This window comes from Phocoena phocoena, chromosome 15, assembly GCF_963924675.1.
Source record: "Phocoena phocoena chromosome 15, mPhoPho1.1, whole genome shotgun sequence".
Lineage (NCBI taxonomy): Eukaryota > Metazoa > Chordata > Mammalia > Artiodactyla > Phocoenidae > Phocoena > Phocoena phocoena.
Genome location: NC_089233.1, coordinates 25478108 through 25500995, shown reverse-complemented (window position 1 = coordinate 25500995; position 22888 = coordinate 25478108). Strand labels below are relative to the sequence as shown.

Sequence of the window (22888 nt, the reverse complement as noted above, 5' to 3'; positions counted from 1 at the left end):
GTGGTTGAACAATACAGTATAAAACAAATGTCAGTGTTATTTCCATCACACGTACATCAGGGTCTGGAGAATATACGATTTCAATCCCCCCACTTAGACAGCCTGGATTCTCCAAGATTCTCCAACTAGGAAAGCAGCAACTTTTCTTGGATTCAATTTCCTTTCTGTTTTGCTGCTTTCTTTTCTAATTTCTCAGAGATTCAGACATTTCAAAGTTTTTTAATTGCTGGGGCCAAGGTGCAGTCTTTAAAACTGTGTCTCATGAGATGCTGTCTCAGATGTGTTCTCACACACAGAGAAAAAGGTAGCTGGCACATAGCAGGTGCTTGATAAAGATCAGTCACTATTATCAAGTATTACTATTACTTATCATCACTATTCTAGGAAAAGGAAAGGCGGTGGGAAGTGGTGTTTAACTGCCACGTGAACTTTGGCGCTATTTGTTCCCATACACGGTGCCAGAGACAGTGTGGGTTTCCTGCGTCTGTTTGAGGGAGGAAGGTTCCCCAGGCTACAACCAGTGCCCACCCGAGATCTCCGAGGGCCTCCAGACAAACTGGCCTCTGTGGCTGCTCCAGTGTTGCCTCTGAGCCCCAGAAGCAAGATCCAGAGTGGCAGGAACCAGTGACACCCCAAGCCTTCTTCAGGCCTCCGCTCTGCCGTTCCCCTGCCCCCACCCCAAACCTTCACACAGAGGCGCTGGCAGGTCCTTCAAGCAGCCCCATTGCTTGTCGCCTCCTCTGGGACAGACGAGGCAGGGCTAAGACGGAGGAGGAAGAGAGGGATGGACCCAAGAAGGGATGATTCTAGAAACAGGCTCTTCTTTCCTTCTAAGGCCTTAATCAAACTGCATCACCATGGGTTGATCTGTATGATTATTTGATGACCATCTCTCTTTCCCACGAGTCCAAAAGCTCAGTAGCTAGAATAACAGTGCCTCTCAGCCTCATCGCTGGACCCCATGCTGGCAGTGCCCAGCATACAGTAGATGCTCAGTCAAGGGCACTGGACCAAAGCCCATATGCTGAATGACACCAATGTTCCCATCCCCTGGGGTTCCCATTTGAGGGACACATGGAGGAATGACAGGTGTCCCTCAGCACTAGGGAATTTACAGAGATTTAGTTCAGGCAGTAGTTCTCCAGCAGGGGTGACCGTGCCCCCCAGACAGTACCTGGCAATGTCTAGAGACATTCTTGGTTGCATAACTGAGGGTAGGGGTTGCTACCAGACTCCAGTGGGGAGAGGCCAGGGATGCTGCTAAAATCCCTCCAAGGCATAAGACAGCCCCACAATTACTCAGTCCAAAATGACTTTGGTGCCACGGTTGAGAAGCTTTGATGTCAATCAAGACTCCTCCTCTCATTTCACAGGACAGGACCCCTCAGGAGATGATCCTGGCTAAAGCGAGAAATCACCTAGACCCAAACGGGCCCACCCAGGAGGAAAAACAGCCCTCTGGTGAGCTGTCTGGGGAGGGGCAGTGAAGCACAGCCCTGAGTCCTTACAACGCCAAGTCCTGGCCTTCTTAACGGTGCTGTCTCTCCCTCGGTCAGCCCACGAGCCTGGGGGCCCATCTGCTAAGTCGTGGCCACAGGGCAGGAACTACCACTCACCGTGATACTTGTGTCCTTCTTGCCTTTGTGGGAGGAGGCCACCACGGCCAGGTACTGGATGACTTTCTTGGTGTTTTCAGTTTTCCCAGCTCCAGACTCGCCTCTGAAAGATACGGGAAAAGTGACCCACCGGAAACAGCCCCACACAGGTGTTCTGTGGGTACTTTTCCACAGCTCCGTGCCATTTGTCAGATGGGGAAACTGAGGCTCCCAGAGGGGAGGAGACTTGCCCACCACTGGCAGAGAGCTGGGCTGGGTTTTCAAACCCCGCTCCATATCTCAATCCACTCCTCCCGAGAGGATGCAGGAAAGGATGTAGATGAAAAGAGTAAAAGAGAAAGCTGAGTTTTCCTAACAAGGTCCAAACTTAGGTTTATTTGGAACTGTCTACTTTAAAAAATAAATACTTCGTTTTCTAGAGCAGTTTTAGGTTCACAGCAAAATTGAGCAGAGGAACAAAGGTCCTATACGCCCCTGCCCCTGCCCCTTGACATACACAGCCTCCTCAACCATCAACATCCCCCACCAGAGTGGTACCCTTGTAACGATCAATGAACCCACGTTGATGCATCATTATCACCCAAAGTCCGTAGTTTACATGAGGGTTCACTCTTGGTGTTGTACATTCTATGGGTTTTGACAGCTGTACAATGAAATGTATCCACTATTACAGTATCATACAGAATAGTTTTACTGCAAATTATCTATTTTAAAGACATTATTAGGGACTTCCATGGTGGTGCAGTGGTTAAGAATCCGTCTGCCAATGCAGGGGACACAGGTTCGAGCCCTGGTCCGGGAAGATCCCTCATGCCACAGAACAACTAAGCCCGTGTACCACAACTACTGAGCCTGTGCTCTAGAGCCCACGAGCCACAACTACTGAGCCCACCTGCCACAACTACTGAAGCCCACGCACCTAGAGCCCGTGCTGTGCAACAAAGAGAAGCCATTGCAATGAGAAGCCCATGCACCGCAACGAAGAGTAGCCCCTGCTCCTGCAACCAGAGGAAGCCTGCACATAGCAACAAAGACCCAATGCAGCCAAAAATAAATAAATTTTATAAAGAAAAAAAAAAGACATTATTAGCCTTGTCAGAGATGGAATGATCAGGCAAGAGACTGCCTTCCAGGCAGGACATAAGTACCTCAGAGTACCAGGATATATGTTATAATGTTTTGAAGGTCCCCTTGCAAAAAAGGAGAAAAAGGAGAAGAAGAGGGAGGGGGAGTGGGGAGAGGGAGAAGGAGAAGAAGAAGGGGAAGAAGAAGAAGGGGACGAAGGAGAAGAACTGGTTATCCCATCAGCCGCTGGACAGACATAAGCCCCTTCATCCTCTGGAGAGCCCCATTCTAATGGTCAGGTGGCTAGCTAATGATCTCAGTCAAGTATCAAAGAATAAACCTGGTTGAAGTAATTCATGCTAAAGTGTAAATGACTGATAAGTTTAGATCAGAAGGGCGTTGTTTGTCTTATCAAAAGAGTACTCCTAGAATATGAGCAGTGGATTATTTTACCAAAATGGCCTTCTCGAACCAGCTACCTCTCTTGGCCACTGGAGATCATGGTGGTGGAATTGTTTCATCCAAGGAGTCCAGACACTGCCTCTGACTCCCACTATTCTCAGTGAAAGGGAAAGAGGACTTCAACCAAATCTTTCCTCCCTTCTTGTCCTCTCCTCTGATTTTCTTTTGTTTTTCCTTCCTTTGCCTAGACTCTCATTTGCTGAGGTCACTGAATATTCTGAAACGTACTAATTTTTTTTAAGTCTGAATTTGTCTACCCCAAGGTCGGTTCAAGGTTCTCCACACTGAACCACTGCCACCAGCGCTAGTGCAGTGCTTGCCCTTTTTCCTAATTAGGAAATAAAGAAATTAACTTGCTCTGCCAAGGGCCCATTAATAACTTTGCTCATGGCTAAACGGAAGAAAGAGAGAAAGAGGAAGGAAGGGAGGGAGGGAGGGAGGGAGGAAGGAAGGAAGGAAGGGAGGGAGGGAGGGAGGGAGGGAGGGAGGGAGGGAGGGAGGGAGGGAGGGAAGGAGGGAGGGAGGGAGGGAGGGAGGAGGGAAGGAGGGAGGCAGAGAAAGAAACATGTGCCCTGAATTGTCAGACGCAACCCCATGGGTCACCATCCGGAAATCAAGTGTCTGATCTCCAGGAAGGTTGAAACATGTCTCCACGTCTCACGATGATATTAACACTGTCCTCTCCCCTTTCTTAATGGCCTTTCTTCCCAATGGTCACATTATTTCATATGGCCTCAGAGGCACTTTGTGAAATGGGAGCCATTATCTTTATTTTCTTGAGGAGGACAATCGAGTCCAAAAAAATTTTTTCTTTAATTTTAAGGAGAGAATTGACTTTTCAAGGGGAGTGGAGGCCCTATGTTAATTGTTTCACATGTATTATCTCCTTTACCTCCCCTCCCACAATCCTGAAGGTAGGACATATCACTTTCATGTTATTACAGAAGAGGAACTTTGGGCCAGAGTGGGTAAGCAACTTGCCCTAGATCACACAGCGAGGCAAGAGCACACACAGCATTGAAATCAGGTCTCTGGTTCCAATGCAATCAGGACTCTTTCTATGACATTTCACAAAGTCATTCCATGACACAGGCCTAACCCTCTAGGAACTTGCTTTCTGAGGTCAGAGGAAGGGAATGGGGAATAGGAATTGATATTTCTTGAAGACCTACTCTATGTTACTGGGCTCAGAAATCTTTTTATTTAATCCAACAACCTAATGAAGGAGTCATTGATTATCCCCATCACCCACCTGGGGAAACTGAGACTCAGAGAGGTTGAAGTAGTGTTCTAGGTCATAACTGCTCCTGCTATCACACAGATAGGGAATAGAAGAGTGAGATTTGAATGCAGGTCTGCTTGATACCAGAGCCCATGTTCTGCCCACTACACTTTTTTTTTTTCTTTTTTACACGTGAAATTATTTTCAAACATTATTTAACACAAGTCTTACAAATATATCACATTAGTTGTGGAGGAAGTTAGATATTTTATAACTTCAGGGCTATAATTTGTTATTGGCAACAAAAGGCAAAAAACCTCACTGCCAGCATGAGGGCACAGTTTGAAGCAACTGAAATCATACAAGCATTGCTTCATAAACACCGATTTTTGAGTGGCATAGTTTCAGAAAAGATTGATTTTTAAAGGATATTTTAATTATGCTCTAACAGGTGTTTGGAATGAAATGCTATGTTGCAGCTATCCGTATGAAGGTTTGGTCAGCATTGATTATTCGGAATGTCTAGCTCTGCAAGAAAGCAAAAAGGAAAGTGGTTTGAAATAGACAAACTCTTGTGGCATATAGTTTATATGACTAGAGGTTGTCATCAAACCTTGAAAACAGTCTTGATGTATTTAAGTGAAAGATGGTGGACACTAAGCTGTTATAGGAACAAACTATCTGTGTAGCTTATCCTTGGAAATTAAGTTACTGAGTTAAAGTTCTTAGTTTTAAAGACTAATAATAATCCATTTAGATCTTCTTTTCAAATCAGTTTACTCGTGAATGACTGCCATGTATTCATTCTAATTTGTCAAGAAATTGGCATGAAAAGTTGGAAACTGATCTTTTTTTTTTTTTTTTTGTGGTACGCGGGCCTCTCACTGTTGTGGCCTCTCCCGTTGTGGAGCACAGGCTCCGGACGCGCAGGCTCAGTGGCCATGGCTCACGGGCCCAGCCACTCCGCGGCCTGTGGGATCTTCCCGGACCGGGGCACGAACCCGTGTCCCCTGCATCGGCAGGCGGACTCTCAACAACTGCGCCACCAGGGAAGCCCTGCCAAGTCCTTTTAATCAGTCCAGCCTCAGTGGCTGGAAGGAGGTACCCAATGACAGCTTAACCCCTCAGCCCCCAGCCAGGCTGGATTCATGGGTGTGTGACCTGTGCAGTCCCACGGGGACAATACTGAGGAGGGCCCTGTGCTTGATTTAATGCTCTGATGTTGCGATCTTGAATTTCTAAATAATTTTTTAATTAATTTTTTTTTATTGGAGTAAAACTGCTTTACAATATTGTGTTAGTTTCTGCTGTACAATGAAGTGAGTCAGCTATAAGTATACCTATATCCCCTCCCTCTTAGACCTCCCTCTCCCCCACCCCCCCATCTAGGTCATCACAGAGCACCGAGCTGAGCTCCCTGTGCTATACGGCAGGTTCCCACCAGCTATCTATTTTACACATGGTAGTGTATCTATGTCAAACCTAATCTCTCAATTTGTCCCACTCTCCCCTTCCCCCTCTGTGTCCACATATCAGTTCTCTACATCTGTGTCTCCATTCTTGCCCTACAAATAGGTTCATCTGTACCATTTTTCTAGATTCCACATATATGCATTAATATACGATATTTGTTTTTCTCTTTCTGGCTTACTTCACTCTGTATGACAGACTCTAGGTCCATCCACATCTCTACAAATGACCCAATTTCATTCCTTTTTATGGCTGAGTAATATTCCATTGTATATATGTACCACATCTTCTTTATACATTCATCTATCATTGGACATTTAGGTTGTTTCCATGTGTTGGCTATTGTAAATAGTGCTGCAATGAACATTGGGGTACATGTGTCCTTTTGGATTATGGTTTTCTCAGGGTGTATGCCCAGTAGTGGGATTGCTGGGTCATATGGTAGTTTTATTTTTAGTTTTTTAAGGAACCTCCATACTGTTCTCCATAGTGGCTGTACCAATTCACATTCCCACCAAGAGTGCAAAAGGGTTCCCTCTGAACAAGGGGCTCAGCATTCTCATTTTGCATAATTTTACAAGTCAGGTAGGTGGTCCTAGCTCCTAGGGTTGAACACCATTTCTGAGTCCATTTCAGCCGTGGTCTGCCATTGGTAGCAAAGCCAAATTGCCTCTGAATCTCAGAGCTGTTCAGTCCCTGGTCCTCATGTGACTCCCACCCCTGCAGCCAGCAAAGTCCTCTGGATTTGTGCTGTCCAACTCCTATACACCCTACAAAGCCCAGTTAAGCACTGCCTCTATTTTGAGTACTGCCTCCAGCTCCCCAGGCAAAAGCAGTTCCTCTTTCCCCTGCAGCATCAATCAGCAGAATAACACAGTGGGCTCCAGGGCCAGACTGCCTGAGTTCAAGTCTCTGCTCTGCCCTATGTGACCACATGCAAGTCATTTAACTACTCCCATGCCTCAGTTTCCTCATCTATAAAATGGGTATAATAAAAAGCACTTCTATGATTGTTATGAGGATTAAATGAGTGAATATATAAAACATTTAGAACAATGCCAGGTATACAAAAATGTTACCTATTGTTACTTTTACAACCATTTCTCTCCTAATGCTTATATATTCTGTTTATATCATTATCTTCAATATTTATACTATCATTAACATACAAGACATATTTTTCTATTGTTTAAGCCAGGAGTCAGCAAACCATTCTGTAAAGGACAGATAATAAATACTATAGGCTTGGTGGGGCCTGCATTCTGTGTCCTAACTACTCAGCTTTGCCTTTGTAGCACAAAAGCAAATGTGGAAACAAATGGGAGTGGCTATGTCCCAATAAAACAATAAAAGAACAGACAGGGACCAGATTTGGCCCACCGGTCAGAGTTTGCTGGCCTCTGGCTGAAGTGTTCCAGTACTTTTCTGTCCATTTTAAAGTTCAGACTCCTCTAGAAGACCTCACCCACCTCTCTCTGATCTCATATCCCACCCCTCACAAAGATGCCCACATCCTAATCTCAGGAATCTGTGAATACATTACATGAGACAAGAGACTTTTTAAATTAAATTAAGGATCTGGAGAAGGGAAAATTATCTCGGATTATCCTGGTAACCCAGTATAATCACGTGTCCTCATAAGAGGGAGGCAGGAGGGTCAGAGACAGAGATTAGGAGATACACTGCTGGCTCTGAAGATGGAGGAAGAAACCACAAGCCAAGGAATGTAAGCAGCCTCTGGGAGCTGGAAAAGACTAGGAAACCGAGTCAGCAGGTTGTTTTAGCATTTATATCCACTTACCTAAGTAGCATTATATCACTAATTTTTGATTATTCATTGTTAAGCATCAGATGTTGATTTCCCATTGTGGAAGATGATAATTTAGCCCCTGTTTAACCCTCTCCTCTTTCCCCATAGAAGCAATGTGGTCGCATATAGTATTTCCGGCTAGATCAACACTCAGGGTTTGCATTATAAAGATGATGGAAACACTGCACACAGCTGGGCCCCTTTGTCACTGTGATTACTCTTCCTTCTTGCCTAACTTTGATTTCCCCTAGAATTAATAATTACCTTGTCTTAGTGTTTCCCAGCTTTCTATCTCTATACATATCAGCCCCAAACTTATTACAGATTTTCTAAATCTTCTCTCAATGCATTTCATTGTCTTCACAATTAAATCGCCACCTGACACTCTTATTTATCTGGTTCAGCACCAGGACCCCCAGGCCTAGCACCTGCTTGGTGCCAGTTGGTGCAAAATAAGTATTTGTTGCCTGAGTCTGTCCTTTGGCCTTGGGAGTTTGCTGTAAGGAACATTCGGGGGAAAAAAATCTGGAAAAGCGTTTTTGAAAAGCAGATAGCAGGCTCTATTTTCAAGACTATGGCAATTAGAATTCCTTAGCACCTGAACTCAGAACCCATCATTCACAACTCTAAACGTGCAGAGAAAGTTGTGGAGCAAAAGTCTAGAAACAATGCGGTTACTGTTACTATCTGTTAATACTGTGAATAATTCTGTTAATAACATGATTTGTTGACATTGCTTTTAATTGAAGGAGAGGCTAACTTTCAGTTAGAAGTTTAAAATGTATGTTTGTGTATGTAGAGGTATATGTTTGTATACACACACACACACACACACACACAGAGTCATTCTCATTGTTCACACTAGTTATGCTCTATGAAGCCACTGCGAACACTGAATTAGTGATCACTGAACCATCGTCACTCGTAGGGGAAACACACAGATAGGTTCCTTTGAGCTTCTGGTCCCAAAATTTTCATCAGCCAATCACTATGGTATAACTTTGTTTTATGTGTGTTTCTGTTTAAAGACACTTTACTTAATATATTGTTGATTCATTGACATTGAACTCATGGCTAACAACACTGTAACTCATGCCTGAAGGAGACTCATCTAATACACGTATTTCCTCCATAAGGCACATCCCAGCCTTCCTGCACTTAGGAAAACCAGACAGCACTTCGGCACTACACTTGGTGGATGTTTTAAACAGCAAAATCACTAAAAAAAAAAACAGCAACAACAATTCAAAAACGTGGCACTAAATATGCCACAAAGAGGACCCTTGTTTACAGTCTGAGCTGAAACAAGAAGGCCGAGTGTCACCTTGTTCCACCTCAGCTGGGAATGTGTGCGTCAGGGGACCCAGATTTTAGCTCTGCACATGTCCTCGAATGACCACGAAAGCACCATGAGTATTGAATTAGGGGTACAAATCAATGTTAGCAAGTAGGTAAACCTGCATATACAGAATCAGTGAATAATGAGGATCAATTATGTGTGTGTGTATTTTTTTTCACATTTTTTAAGGAATAGAAACAACCAAAATTATGATCCATAGGGGTTGATAAAATAAAACACAGCATCTCCAGGCAGCCACTACTATATATGATCAGACAGAATGCACTCTAAAATACACTGTTGGTTAGAAAAAGCAAGGGCAGATAAGCATATGGTGTATACAACCATTGTGTTTTATGAACTCCAAAGTTCTGGATTCTCTTGGGGAGGGACAAACCCAAGGACCTCTGGTAACACTGGGTCGACATTCTCCCAAGGGATCAATTGTCTGTGGCAGAATCACAGCTGTTCCCTTGAATGGATACTGTGGCTTTCCAATTTGCCGCAGTCTTCACCACTCCCTATTGTCACTCCTGGCCCACTTCACTCCTTTCTATTACCTGCCAGGCTCTCCTAGGCATTTGCATTTGTAGATCCTGGTCTGGGGTTAAGATGAATATCTCTAAACAGCCAGCTGTAGATTCACTGGCCATGCCTAAAAATTCATTAAGATAAAATACCCATGGGCATGGTTATTATGCTTATTAATAGCTACCACTCTTTTTCTGTTACCCTATACTTTCTTCTTTGGTTTCACTTAGAATGGCTGGGGGCTCAGTGGAAATTTCAAATGTAACTTACAAGTAGCACTTGTGTTCACTGTGCATTAACACGTCATCAGGCACTGTGCTAAGAGCTTTTTATGAATTAACACATTTATTCCTTACAACCACTCTGTGAGGTAGGTGCAGTTGTCCATTTTCTAGATGAAGAAACTGAGGCTCAGACAGGGTCAGTGGCTTTCTGTAGATCATGTCATGAGAATATGACAGAGCTGAGACCAGGACTCTGTTCTTTTCCATCTAGCACACAAGCCACCCCCAAAATGAAAACCTGGTCTGTCTGGAGCCAAAATGTCCTTGTGTCGCCTTGCTCAGTGCCTCCAAGTGTTGTCACAGCATCACTTAGGAGTGAAAGGGACCCAAACGCCCCACTATCACTTTACTTCTTCAGCCAGGAGAGTCAGCTAACGGTCTGAGGACCCCAATCTCTGCGTGGGCTCACTCCCAGCCCAGGCTCCCCGGGAGCCAAGACTGGGGCCCCCTCGTTAACCCCTCGCAGCCACCAGGTAACCTGAGAAGTCTTCCTACCACAAGGCCTGCACCGATGGGTCAGCAAACTGGGGGATGAGCCAGACGCCCTCACAGCAAAGTGTGCGTCAGAATCTCCAGGACCCTCCAGTCCTCCCTGACTCATGCTTCCCGCCCTTCTGAGCTCCCAGTGGGCTGCAGAGGGGCAGCACCCCAGCTCCCTCCCTCTGCTGGTGGAGGTTCAGCTCCCAGATGCCCCCCTCTAGACCCCCACCCAGAGCAGACGGGGGTGCACAGCTCAGACACAGCCACCCCTTCAGCGTCCCCTGTGCAGACGACCCTTGACAAGTGTTTCCAATCCCTGCCAGCTTGCTGACTGGCCCTGCAGCTTCACAGTCGCCCAAGACACTAGATAAAAACACAGGTTTCCCCAGCTCTACCCCAGATCCACTGAGTCAAGAGCTGCTGGGGGTGAAGTCAGGCCATCCGTCTCTTGAACTAATGGCCCAAGAACTGACGTGCAGCCACGTTTGTGGAGAGAGGTCTAACAGAACCCACACTGGAGGTATCGGAGGTGGTTTTACACAGTTCACGGTCAAGCAAGCAGGGCTCAGCAGAACTCTGGTTGATACTAACCACGGCGCTGCATCAGAACCTCAGCTGCCAACCATGGGCACCTGCACCGTGCCAACATCATGCTCAGCTACCCCCTACGCAGCTCCTTCAATTCTCTCAACAACCCTGGAAGGTGGGCACAACTGATACCCCCCTTCTACAGATGAGGAGACTGAGGCTGGGAGGCTTAACCAACTTGCCCAAGAACAAATTGCTGGCATGCAGCACAGCGGGAAAGCAAACCTAGATCTGTGCCTCCACAGCCTCGCCAGCTAAGCACAGCGGCCACTCTCCTGAAGCATCTGCGCCCCTTCAACACTGCACTGTTATCAAAAGCACCTTTAAAAACCCTGCAGGCCTCTGCCAGAAAGTGTTTCTCCCTCTTCTTCAGAAACAGGGTGGAAGGGATGAGGGCAGGTGGGGTCAAAGTAGGAAGCCTGGTTGGGAGCGAATGCAGGCCGTGGGTGGAGCAACCAAGGCAAACCCCTGGGAAGCCTGCAGTTTTCCAAGAGTCAGCACTGGCCCCAGGGAGAGTGACAGAGGCACCTGTTGGCCTGAGTTGCCTCCCCTGAAGGGGAGAGTCGCCTGACACCAGCATCTCCTGCCACTGAGTCCCAGTTCCCCAGACACTAGGGCATCAGTGCTTATCCCCAAGCGGCACTCTGGCCTCCTTGAATGATCAGAAGGATCTGCTCTAACCTCTTGTCCATACGCTCGCCCCAGTCTGCAAGGCCCTGCATGACCGTGTCCCCGACCACATCCTCCTACCCTCCTCCTTCCTCCCTGCGCCCCACCCACTCAGACCGTCTCCGACCCTCAAAACACAAGTGGTTCCCACCTTAGGACCTTTGCCCTCGCTGTTCCCCACCCGAAACTCCTCCCCCAAATCCTCCTCGGGGCTTGCTTCCTCTCATCACTCCGGTCTCAGCTCATACCCCGAGTGGTTGAGCCAGGGCGGACAGGCTGCAGCTCTTTTTCTCCAGATAGATGCGCTAAATACGAAAGATGCCAGCCATTCCCCACCCCCTGAGGCTACAGTCCGCGGTGGGGCAGGGGACGGTGGGGCTGCGGCTGGCTCATCAGCGAAGGCCAGCGAATGAGGGTTGGGCCCTCCAATGGCCTCAAGAAATTTAGGTCCAGGTCTCACTATCGACAAAAACTCGCTGTGCGCCTCTGGGCAAATCTCATGACCTCTCTGATTTCCTCCTCTATAAAAATGAGGTAACTGGACTTGAGCAGTGGGTTCTCTGCTCTGCCAGGACACACATGTTAGTCATGACATATGAATATCTAGCTTACAGGGCTTGCTTGGTTCTTAGATATATACATAGTAGTCATATATATGAGTATGTGTGTCTGTATATATAGATATACATATACATATTCATATACATACATATATATATGTAACCCTCACAACAACCCTATTAAGTACCATTAAGTACCATTATCATCATTCCCACTTCCCCACTTTATAGTGAGAACACGGAGCCATGGAGAGGTTAAATTGGTACCTGAAGCTACAAGCTAGTGAGAGGCAGAGCTAGGATCGAAACCCGGCTGGTTTCGATCCTAGCTCTAAGGAGGCTTTCAATGACATAACTCAGTGGGCAGTCCCTTCCATGGATGAACCTAGATTCTAATGAGACCTGCAGAGAAGTGGAGTCACATTTGATATGGAGGCTGGGGACCAACAGCCTGTAAGTCAACACAATCAATCACAGAAAGGTAAAATTGAAAAATCCCTTAAAACATCCTCAAACCTATGCATCTGTGACTTGGTATGCAACGCCCCTCTAAAGCAGCCTCTGTGTATAAATGCCAACTAGATTCTGAGTGTGCAATACGGACAATGCAGGGGAGAGAATGGGCTTGGCAAGGCGAGATGCTCACACCGTCAGGGCCACAGGGGAATGAGACCAGTGGAAGGACTGGCAGAGTCCCATGTCTATTCTCACCCTCACTCTGGAACACATCCATTGGGTGGATGGTGGTGACCTCACCTGCACTAGATCCCCCAGTGCTAGTTTTCCTCCCGAAGCGCGTGGTTGGTTTCTCTAAGCTACGTGCACAGTATGAGATCCCAGCGCCAACAGCCATGACCACCCCTGACACATACAACTCATGCTGGCCATAACCAGCCTGTCTGTGTGCTATTGACCCAATTCTCCACCATAATTATCACCCTGCTGCCGCCCCACCCCCTCAAAGCAATATTTGGAATACAAGTGAATGAAAGGGAGATATTATTACAGAGACCAACTTGAATCCACTTTCATATTAAATAATATGAATCATTCCCGATTTTGATGCTCTATGAAAATTTCCTGCAACCCTTGTAACTGACCAGGTGTGTGTGGGGCGGGCAGGAAGTGCAGTCTCAGTTATCTCTGAGGACCCTTCCTGGCCCAAAGTTCTGGGACAGAGGTTGTAAACAGGTGGCCCATTGGCAAAGCCAGCCCACAAATGGACTATATTTGGCTGGAGCTCTGTGTATATGTGTTCATGTAAATTAGGTGCCAATGTTTAAAAATTTGATATTTCACATAAAAACCTAGATTTCCAGCTTCTATTGAAATGTAGGAAAGTCTGGCAACGTTGGACCTGCATTCTCCCCTGGCAACAGTAGACAGAAGATGGGTAGCAGCTCCCCCCCTCAGATGGGCCATTTTCTCCAGTTCACCACACTCCCCACCATTCCCTACTGTCCTACACCCAGGACTTTTCACACATTAACAGTACTTGGTCGACTTTGACTGGCCTTTGAGTTTGCAACCACAGTCCTAAATGTCCTGTAATACCTCTTTTCAGACAGAGGGCTTTTGTTGGGAGACACACTCCGGCCAAACTGATCTCTCAGTTTCTCCAATAGAACATGCTCTATCTGACCTCAGGGTCTTTGCATATGCTGTAAACTATTCCTCTCTTTTCTTCATCATCTCTGCATCACTTCTTTGGGAAACCTTTAGTGTTCTCCCCAGTTAGAACTTCTCTGATTTACACATTCTCCTAGTTCCTTACATGTCTCATTCTTCATAATTTTCAGTTTTTAATTACACATTTCTTTAAGTGATTTTTAAAATGTGTATGTATTTTTTTTTTACTTCCTGAAAAGGTAGTACCTTCACAGGATCAAATAGTAAATTCAAGCAGTACCAAAGGGAAGTGTGTAATTATTGTTTTAGTGGCTGTCTTCCCTCTTGAGAAGAGGGTTCGTTTATTTCTGGTTCATTCCTATACGCAAAGTACTCACCAGTGGGACAGACCCATTCAATCTGTTGAATAGTGAGTGAGACAGGAGTGGGTGTAGAGGTGAAGAAGGAAGGAGGGTGTATTAGTTTCCCATTGCTGCTGTAACAGATTATACAAACGTAGTGACTTAAAACAACACAAACTGATTATATTACAGTTCTGGAGGGCAGAAGTCTGACATGGATTGTACTGGGCTAAAACCAAGATGTCAGCAGGGTTGTGTTTCTTTCTGGGAGCACTAGGGGAGAGCCCGTTTCCTTGCCTTTTCCAGCTTCTAGAAGCTGTTCTCATCCTGGGCTTCCTCCATCTTCAAAGCCAGCAGTGGTGTGTGAAGTCCTTCTCACACTGCATCTCCCTCTGACTCCTCCCCTGCCTCCCTCTTCTACTTGTAAGGACCTTGTGATTATATTAGGCCCACCTGGATAATCTACGATCCCTTCCCTATTCTAAGGTCAGCTGATTAGCAACCGTAATGCCATGGCAACCTTCATTCCCCTTTGCCATGTCACCTGACACATTCACAGGTTCTGGTGATTAGGAGATGGAGACCTTGGCGGCACCATCACAGGCACTTGTATTGCACTTTGCTTTATTGCAATTTGCAGATATTGTGTTTTTTTTACAAATTAAAGATTTGTGGCAACACTGTGTCAAGCATTTTTCCAACAGCATTTGTTCACTTCATGTCTCTGCGTCATGTTTTAGTAATTCTCGTAATATTTCAAATGTTTTCATTATTATTTGTCATGGTGATCTGTGATCAGTGATCTCTGATGTCACTACTGCAAAAAGATTGCAACTCCTGAAGGCTCAGATGATAGTTAAGATTTTTTAGCAATGGGTATGTTTTAATTAAGGTGTGTACAGTTGTTTATTTTGATATAATGCTATTGTACACTTCATAGACTACAGTATAGTGTAAACATAACTTTTATAGTACTAGGAAACCAAAAAATCTGCCTGACTCGCTTTACTGTGATATTCACTTCATTGCAGTGGTCTGAACTAAGTCCACAAATTCTCCAAGGGATACCTGTATTCTGCCCACCACAGGGGAGATTTTCCTGAACACTGAAAACCCTCTGAATGATTCTAAATTGAGTTAGTATCTTCTGCCTATGTATCCAGGTCTTCAAGGAAATCATGACACCAGCCACCAAATATGACACAATACGGTTACTAATTGTGAAATTTGAGGGTGATTGTTTAACACATTGTTTAACACAAGCCAAGACTTCCTCACCAACGGAAATGGCATCTACCTTCACAGAGCGGTTATGGAATTAGAAGCAATTCTGTCTGTAAAATATTTAGTTCAGGACCCGGCACACAGTAAGTGCTCAATAAATGCTGGTTTTTAAAAGGGGGTGGTGCAGAACAAGATGGCACCAGGTATCACTGGCAGTTTAGGGGTGCCAGCCTCAGCATCAGAACATTTGTTCAACAAATGTTTAGTGAGCACCTATGCTGTGCCAGGGACAGGGCAGGGGCAGGGTGCATGGAACAGCAAACACATCAAAGAGCCCTGCTCTCATGGACCTTTTTCTTTAATAGGTTGGATCTTGACTCTAGAAAAACAAAAGAAAAAGCAGCTCCACTTACGTGCAGAGAATGGACTGGTCCTCTCGATCTGAGAAGAGAAATGAAAAAAGAGCCATGAGTTAGAATTTGCTCTGAGCTGAGGGTCTGGATATGGTGCTTCCCAGGCCTCCCATTTAAGCTCCTACATGCTGGCACCCCTGGGGGTGACAAGAGCCCAGCTGGGCTCATTGCCCAGGTCATAGGGGATAAGACCAAAGCCAAGAGGGCAGCAGGGCTCCTTTAGATACTTTTCCTGACCTCCTAAAGCCCTGGAGGCAGCCCCAGAAAGATACCGGAGACTGACGCGTTCAGGAGGCAGTGAGAATCCCTGCCCCACTAGCTCTGGAGGGTCCCAGGAGACCCACTCTGCCCAGATTAGGTCACAGACAAAACACCGACTTTGGATCCAGACAGACTGGCATTCCAACTTGGCCACTTCCCACCTCTATGGCTTTGGGCAAATATTCTTAACCTCTCCATGGTTCCGTTTTTTTATCTGGAATATGGGGTAGTGGACATTTTTGGTTCGAAAATCCAGTATCCATTTCCTCTTCTTCTGAGAAGAGCATCCTATGGTCCTTAAGGATCCATGTTCACTGCCCACCCCACCCCACCACCCCACCATCATGTACAGTCTTGGTGGGACTGACCCACAAGCTACCCCAGCCAAGAGGCAACAATGTTTCCTAGGCTATGTCAATCAGAATCTCTGAGCTCAAACTCTGAGCTGGATCAAGGATGGAGAAGCACAACGGAGGCCCTGAGGGGGCCTCACTTCCTGCCCCCAGAGCCCAAACAGCCCCATTTTCTAACATTTTCTGAGGCTGGCTCCCCACTCTTCCCACCCCACCTGTGAGCTCCCCAATACGCCTCCAGAAATTCCTTTTCTAGATAAGGTCTCTGTCGCTTACCACCAGAGAACCCTGGTGGGTGCACAGGGCATGGTGAGGTTAAACGTGATTAAGCAGACATTACTGATCACCTTCTGCTCTTAAAGTGGCCTTAGGGGGTGGAGTCAAGATCCCCTATGAGGGACACGGGGAAGGTTACACACCTTAGTCATCAGCCAGTTAACCATAACCAAGAAAGCAGAGCATCACATCCTCTGCTGGGCAATGGTGAAGCGACAGGCATTTCGTAACTCCATTCCCTGCTCCATTCCCACCATCGCAACCCTCAGCCTCTTATGATCAAAGATCTCCCGGGATCTTGTGACATCCCCCTCCAAACCCCTTCTCAGAGTAATCTTTCTGACACGCTGAACTGCCTGATCGTTCTGCTTCTTAACCCTCTTCCACTTTGGAAGTTTCTTAAAATGTTAAACATAAATTCATCATATGACCCAGCTATTCCACTCCTAGGAATCTACCCAAGAGAACAGAAACACGTGTCTCTACAAGACTTGCACACAAATGTTCACAGCAGCGTTATCGTAATAGCTAAAAAGTAGAAACGACCCAAATGTCATAAAATATGGTCAATCTATACAATGGAACATTATTCGGTCATAAAAACAATGAAGTACTGATACAGGCTACAACATGGATGACCCTCAAAAACATGATGCTAAGGAAAAGTCAGACACACAAGGCTACATATTGTGTGATTCCAGTTATAAGAAATGTGCAGAACAGGTAAATGCATAAAAGAGAGAAGGTGGATTAGTGGTTGCCAGGGGCTGGGGTGGGGTGACTGCAAACAGGCATGAAGGATCATTTTGGGGTTTGTCAGCTGGATTGCGGTGATGCTGACATAACTCAATTTATTGAAAATCACTGAATTTTACACTTATCTTGGGAGGATTTTTGGTATGCAAGTTTTATCTTAATAAAGCAGTTTTTAAAAGCTGTCCACGGCCCCCAGTGTCCTCAGATGAGGCCCAGAAGGGGCATCCGAGGCCTCCCGTGAATGGCCCTGACTGCCTCCCCAGCCTTGGCACTTCTATGTCCGTCACTCTTAATTCCCCAGCAACCCCACCCAGATCAACCCCCAAACGCACTCTGTGCCTTTGTTCAGGCTATTCCTGCTGCCTAGCAGGCCTTTCTCTTCTCCTTTCCTGGCCATTTCCCTCAGTCTCAAAGATGACACCTCTTGTAAGAAGCCTTCCACACAGTGATGGAGCCAGGGGGAGGCTTGGCTGTAAATCTCCGTCAACGCTCCTAAGCTATCACAAATAGTCAACCTTGTTAGAGAGAAGAAGCCCTAAGAAAAGCCCCCAGCCTCCATCAAATAACCTGACTACTGCCTCTAAGACCCTCCCAGACAGAAATCCTGGAGCCATCGCTGGCTCCTGCCCATCCCCGAGACAGATGTCTCCACTGCCACAGCCCCTGTGCTGCCCGAGCGCCCCGTCCCAGGCTGGTTTTTTTTCTCTTTGTTTGTGTCTCTGCCCCCACAGAACCATGAACCGCTCATAGGCAGAAGTATCCAGTTCTGGACCCCGCTTCCCTCAGTTTCTGGATCCCCAGCCCCTGAACCCTAAGTCCCTGACACAGAGAAGGTGTAGCTTGGTGAGCACTGAAAAAAGCCAACCCCAAACCTGGAAGACATGAGTTTCTTGATGGGGAAGTTCAATATACACACAAGAAACTGAGTCACTCATTCATTCATTCAACAAATGCTTTTAGGGCATCTACCAGGTATTCTTCCCCATGCTAGACCCTGAAAATACTACATAATAGTATCTACTACTTAGCACCTTCTCTGTGTCATGCATTATTTCAATCATTTGCCTGTATTAACTCATTCAACCCCCGTACATCCTATGAGACAGACCAATTTTATCCCCATTTCACAGATTAATACACTGAGGCACAGAGAAATTTTAAAACTTGCCCACAGTTACACAGCTAGTAAGTGGATGAGGCAGGATTTGAACCCAACACCTACTACTTATTGAACACCTATTATGGGCCAGATACACTTTTCTGGCACTCTCCCTGTGTGGTCTTTGACCCTGACCCTTTTAAGTTTAAGGAAACTGAGGTCAGGTAACCCAAAGTCACACAGCCACTTCAGGGACCAACCTGGGGGTTGAAGCATCATGCATCAGAGTCTGGGCACTTTCTGCTGTTCCAAATACAGGACAGGGCACAGGAAATGGAACGGAGATCCCTAGCGGCCAAGGCTCCTGCTGGATTAGGGAAGGCATTGGGAGACAAGGCAGCTTGGAGAGACCAGCAGGGACCAGTCAAGGGAAGGAGTGAGGCCTCTTTCCCAGGCCAGAGAAGCAGCCTTACCACCTAAGGTCTAAGGTGACAAGAAGGAAACCAGGGCATGAAGTGGCCTCGGGGATGGAAGGATCTGCTTCCCATGAATCAGCGTAGATCCATCCCATCACCGCTGCCACGCCTGGTCTGAGAACCATCGCTTCAGGCCCAGATCCTCCCCTCCCATCTCCCTGCTTCTGCCCACGCCCCTGCCGTTCTCACAGGGCAGCGGGAGGGGCCTTCTTTTTTCTCTTATAAACTTTTAAAATTTTGGTAAAACATACATAAAATGTACCATTGAGACCATTTTAAAGTGTCCAGTTCAGCAGCATGAAGCATGTTCACATTGTTGTGCGAGCATCACCACCATCCATCTTTTTCATTTTCCCAAAAACTCCATACCCATTAAATAATAACTCCTCAGTCCCTCCTCCCTCCAGCCCCGGGCAGCCACCATTCTACTTTCTGTCTTTACGATTTTTGACTACTCTAAGTAGTCTCATGTAAGTGGAATCGCACAGAATTTGTCTTTCTGTGTTTGGCTTATTTCATTTAGCATAGTTTCCTCAAGGTTCATCCATGTTGCAGCATATGTCAAAATGTCCATTGTGTGGATACACCCCATTTTGTTTATCTAGTCATCTGTTGATGGACACCTGGGTTGCTTCCATCTCTTGGCTACTGTGAATAGTGTTGCTATGACCATGGGTGTACAAATATCTGTTGGTGTCCCTGCTTTCAAGTCTTTGGGGTATATGCTCAGAAGCAGAATTGCTGGATTATGTGCCAATTCTGTTGAACTTTTCAAGGAGTCACCATACTGTTTTCCGTAGTGGTTGTACCAGTTTACTTTCCCACCAGCAATGCACCAACATTCCAGTTTCTTCACACCCACATCAACACTTAACTACTGTCTGATTTTTGATAACAGCCATCCTGACAGGTGTGAGGTGCTATTGCATTATAGTAGAAAAATCTTCTTAAAAGAGTCAGATCAGGGGCTTCCCTGGTGGCGCAGTGGTTGAGAGTCCGCCTGCCGATGCAGGGGACATGGGTTCGTGCCCTGGTCTGGGAAGATCCCACATGCCGCGGAGCGGCTGGGCCCGTGAGCCGTGGCCGCTGAGCCTGCGCGTCTGGAGCCTGTGCTCCGCAACGGGAGAGGCCACAACAGTGAGAGGCCCGTGTACCGCAAAAAAAAAAAAAAAGAGTCAGATCAGCCACGGCCTGGTCAAAACCAGCTGGCTAGTCCCAGTGGTCCCCAGTCTCCCCACCATGGCCTACGACGTCTGGCCTGATGTGTCCCCACTCAGCTGCCTCACTGGCACCTTTCTCTCCTTACCCCTGCTCAGCTCCTAAACAGCCGCTTGCTCCTCACAGAGAACACACTCTTCCCTTCCAGGGCCTTTGCCTGGAACACTCTCTCCCCAGTTTTTGACATGGGTGATGCCTTCCCATCATCTTGAGGGCTTCCACTCTCCCAGAGGCCTTTTCTAAGTCTCTGTCCACAGGGATGCAGGCAGTTGCCTCAGGGCACTCAGGCAATTAACCTGTTTATTTCCTTCACACCACTTAGAGCCATCTGCAATGACCTCTTGTGTTTGTCTATCTCCCTGTGCTGAAAAGCAAGCTTTACTGGGGAAGAGGGGGGCTTGTCTGTTTTGTTTAACACTGTATCTCAAGTACCTGGCATATAGCAGGTACTCAATTATATTTGTTAGATGGATGGATGGGAGGATGAATGGATGGATGGATGGATGGATGGATGGATGGAAGGAAGGATGGGAGGATGGATGGGACTGGAATAGCCCATGCCTATGCGTCACTGGGGACCAGAGAGGATAGTCATGACCATATGTGGGAGAGGGAGGCAGATTTACATCACATAAAGAAGATCTGGGCCACTCCAGGGTCAGATGAATGAGATGACTGTGCAAGCTCCGTGGACCCTATGCCCGTCTCCAAACAACCTTCCCTCTATCCCCTCAGATAACAGATGGACGTTCTGGTGGCCTGGCTGAGCCCAATCCTCAGGACAAAAGGCAGAAGAGCCAAAAGGCTATTTCATTCCTCTTTCTCACTCTCATTTTTTCCACCTTGAGCTGGTAGCAAGGGCCACAGCTGCCCGCAGGGGCCACGTTCAGGGGGTCTGGGGAGGCTCCCCTCAGGCAAGTCTGACCTCTGAGCCGAGGGCCAGGGGCAGCCCTCGCAGGGAGAAGGGCCACAGGAAAGAGGCAGCCCCTCCTTTGGCATCAGGACGCTCCATCACCACGAAGTCCCGTCTTCCGGTCCAGCTGTGCTGATTCCGATCAGGCCTACATCCCTGCCTCCTGCTACGACTCATGGGCTGCTCCACAAACCTCAAGAAAGCCACATCGGAAACTCCCACACGTGTGCCCAAGGACAGACGTTTAAGTTGGTCACTGCAAGAATATCAGCAAAAGCAAAGGACTGGAAAGAAACCATTCAACCAGTCTATCAACTGCAGACTAGCAAAATACATTTTGGTATTTAAAATCTGGTAGGGCATGGGCGGGGGGGATAAACTGGGTGACTGGGATTAACATATACACACTACTATATATAAAATAGATAATCAACAAGGACCTACTGTACAGCACAGGGACCTCTATTCAATACTCTGTAATAACCTAAATGGGAAAAGAATCTGAAAACGAATGGATATATGCATATGTATAACTGAATCACTTTGCTGTACACCTGAAACTAACACAACTTTGTAAATCAACTATATTCCAATATAAACTAAAAATTAACTTAGAGAAAAATCTGGGGACTTCCCTGGTGGCGTAGTGGTTAAGAATCTGCCTGCCAATGCAGGGGACACAGGTTGGAGCCCTGGTCCAGGAAGATCCCACATGCCACGGAGCAACTAAGCCCATGCGCCACAGCTACTGAACCTGCGCTCTACAGCCCGCATGCCACAACTACTGAAGCCTGCATGCCTAGAGCCCGTGCTCCACAACAAGAGAAGCCACCGCAATGAAAAGCCCGCACACTGCAACGAAGAGTAGCCCGCGCTCGCTGCAACTAGAGAAAGCCCGTGCGCAGCAACGGAGACCCAACACAGCCAAAAATAAAGAAAGAAATAGAAGACATTAAAAAAAAAAATCTGGTAGGGCCACACAGCAGCACATTGGGCAGCCACTGAAAAGAACCAGGCAGATCGTCATGGACTGACGCAGACCAATCTCCAAGACATAGTAAGCTAAAAAATAAAAGGCTAGGTGACATAGCATTACACCTTTTATGCTTTAAAAAGAGGGATATACGTTCACACACACACATATACATACCTAAGGTGTACACACATACACACACACACATCTTCAAATACTTGTGTATGTTGGATATATCGTGAAGCTACTTGACACCCCAACGATGGTTGTCCCTGAGAAGAGGGTCTGAGGGACTGAGAACCAGCACAGGAGGGAGACTTCCCTTCAACTCCATCTCCTTCTGTCCCGCACGTGTTTATGCTATGAGTATGTATGACCGTACCCGCATCTCACCAAAAGTGGGTAATGTAAAAATAGTCTTTATTGCTCTCAAGGAGCCCATTATGACCATGAAACTTAGGAAAGAGAGGAAAGAAACAGCTGCCTGCCTGCAGCGTCCCCAGCAGCGCCCACCTCCAGAGTATGCACTGTGCCGCGGGGCCCCCTGAGCTCGTTCTGTGCAAGGTGACCCGTTCCACCCTCACAGCAGCCCCTGAGCTGGGCACTGGCACCACGGCCACTTTACAAATGAGGGCAGTACAGTGGAGTGAGGCGACTTGCCCGAGGTCACTGCAGTGGGCTGACCTGTGGCCCCCAAAGAAATGTCCACTCGGAAACTCAGAAGGTGACCTTATCTAGAAGAGGGGTCTTACAGATGTAATTAATTAAGGATCTCCAGATGAGATCATCTTGGATTTAGGATGGGACCTAAATCAATGACCAGTGTCCTTATTTGTAAGAGAAAGGAGAGGGGAATTAGA

General features: G+C 46.8%; 1 protein-coding gene across 4 annotated transcripts in view; it reads right to left on the bottom strand.

Moving 5' to 3' along the window:
* The window catches only part of MYH11 (myosin heavy chain 11), a 110350-nt gene that overhangs the window by 60956 nt on the left and 26506 nt on the right, over positions 1-22888 (bottom strand). For all 4 annotated transcript variants that reach the window (XM_065891779.1, XM_065891780.1, XM_065891781.1 and 1 more), the window contains exons 3-4: positions 15704-15731; positions 1617-1719 (exon numbers count right to left, since the gene is read on the bottom strand). In XM_065891779.1, coding sequence (XP_065747851.1) covers positions 1617-1719; positions 15704-15731 — 131 coding nt within the window. The remainder of the gene's footprint in view (positions 1-1616; positions 1720-15703; positions 15732-22888) is intronic.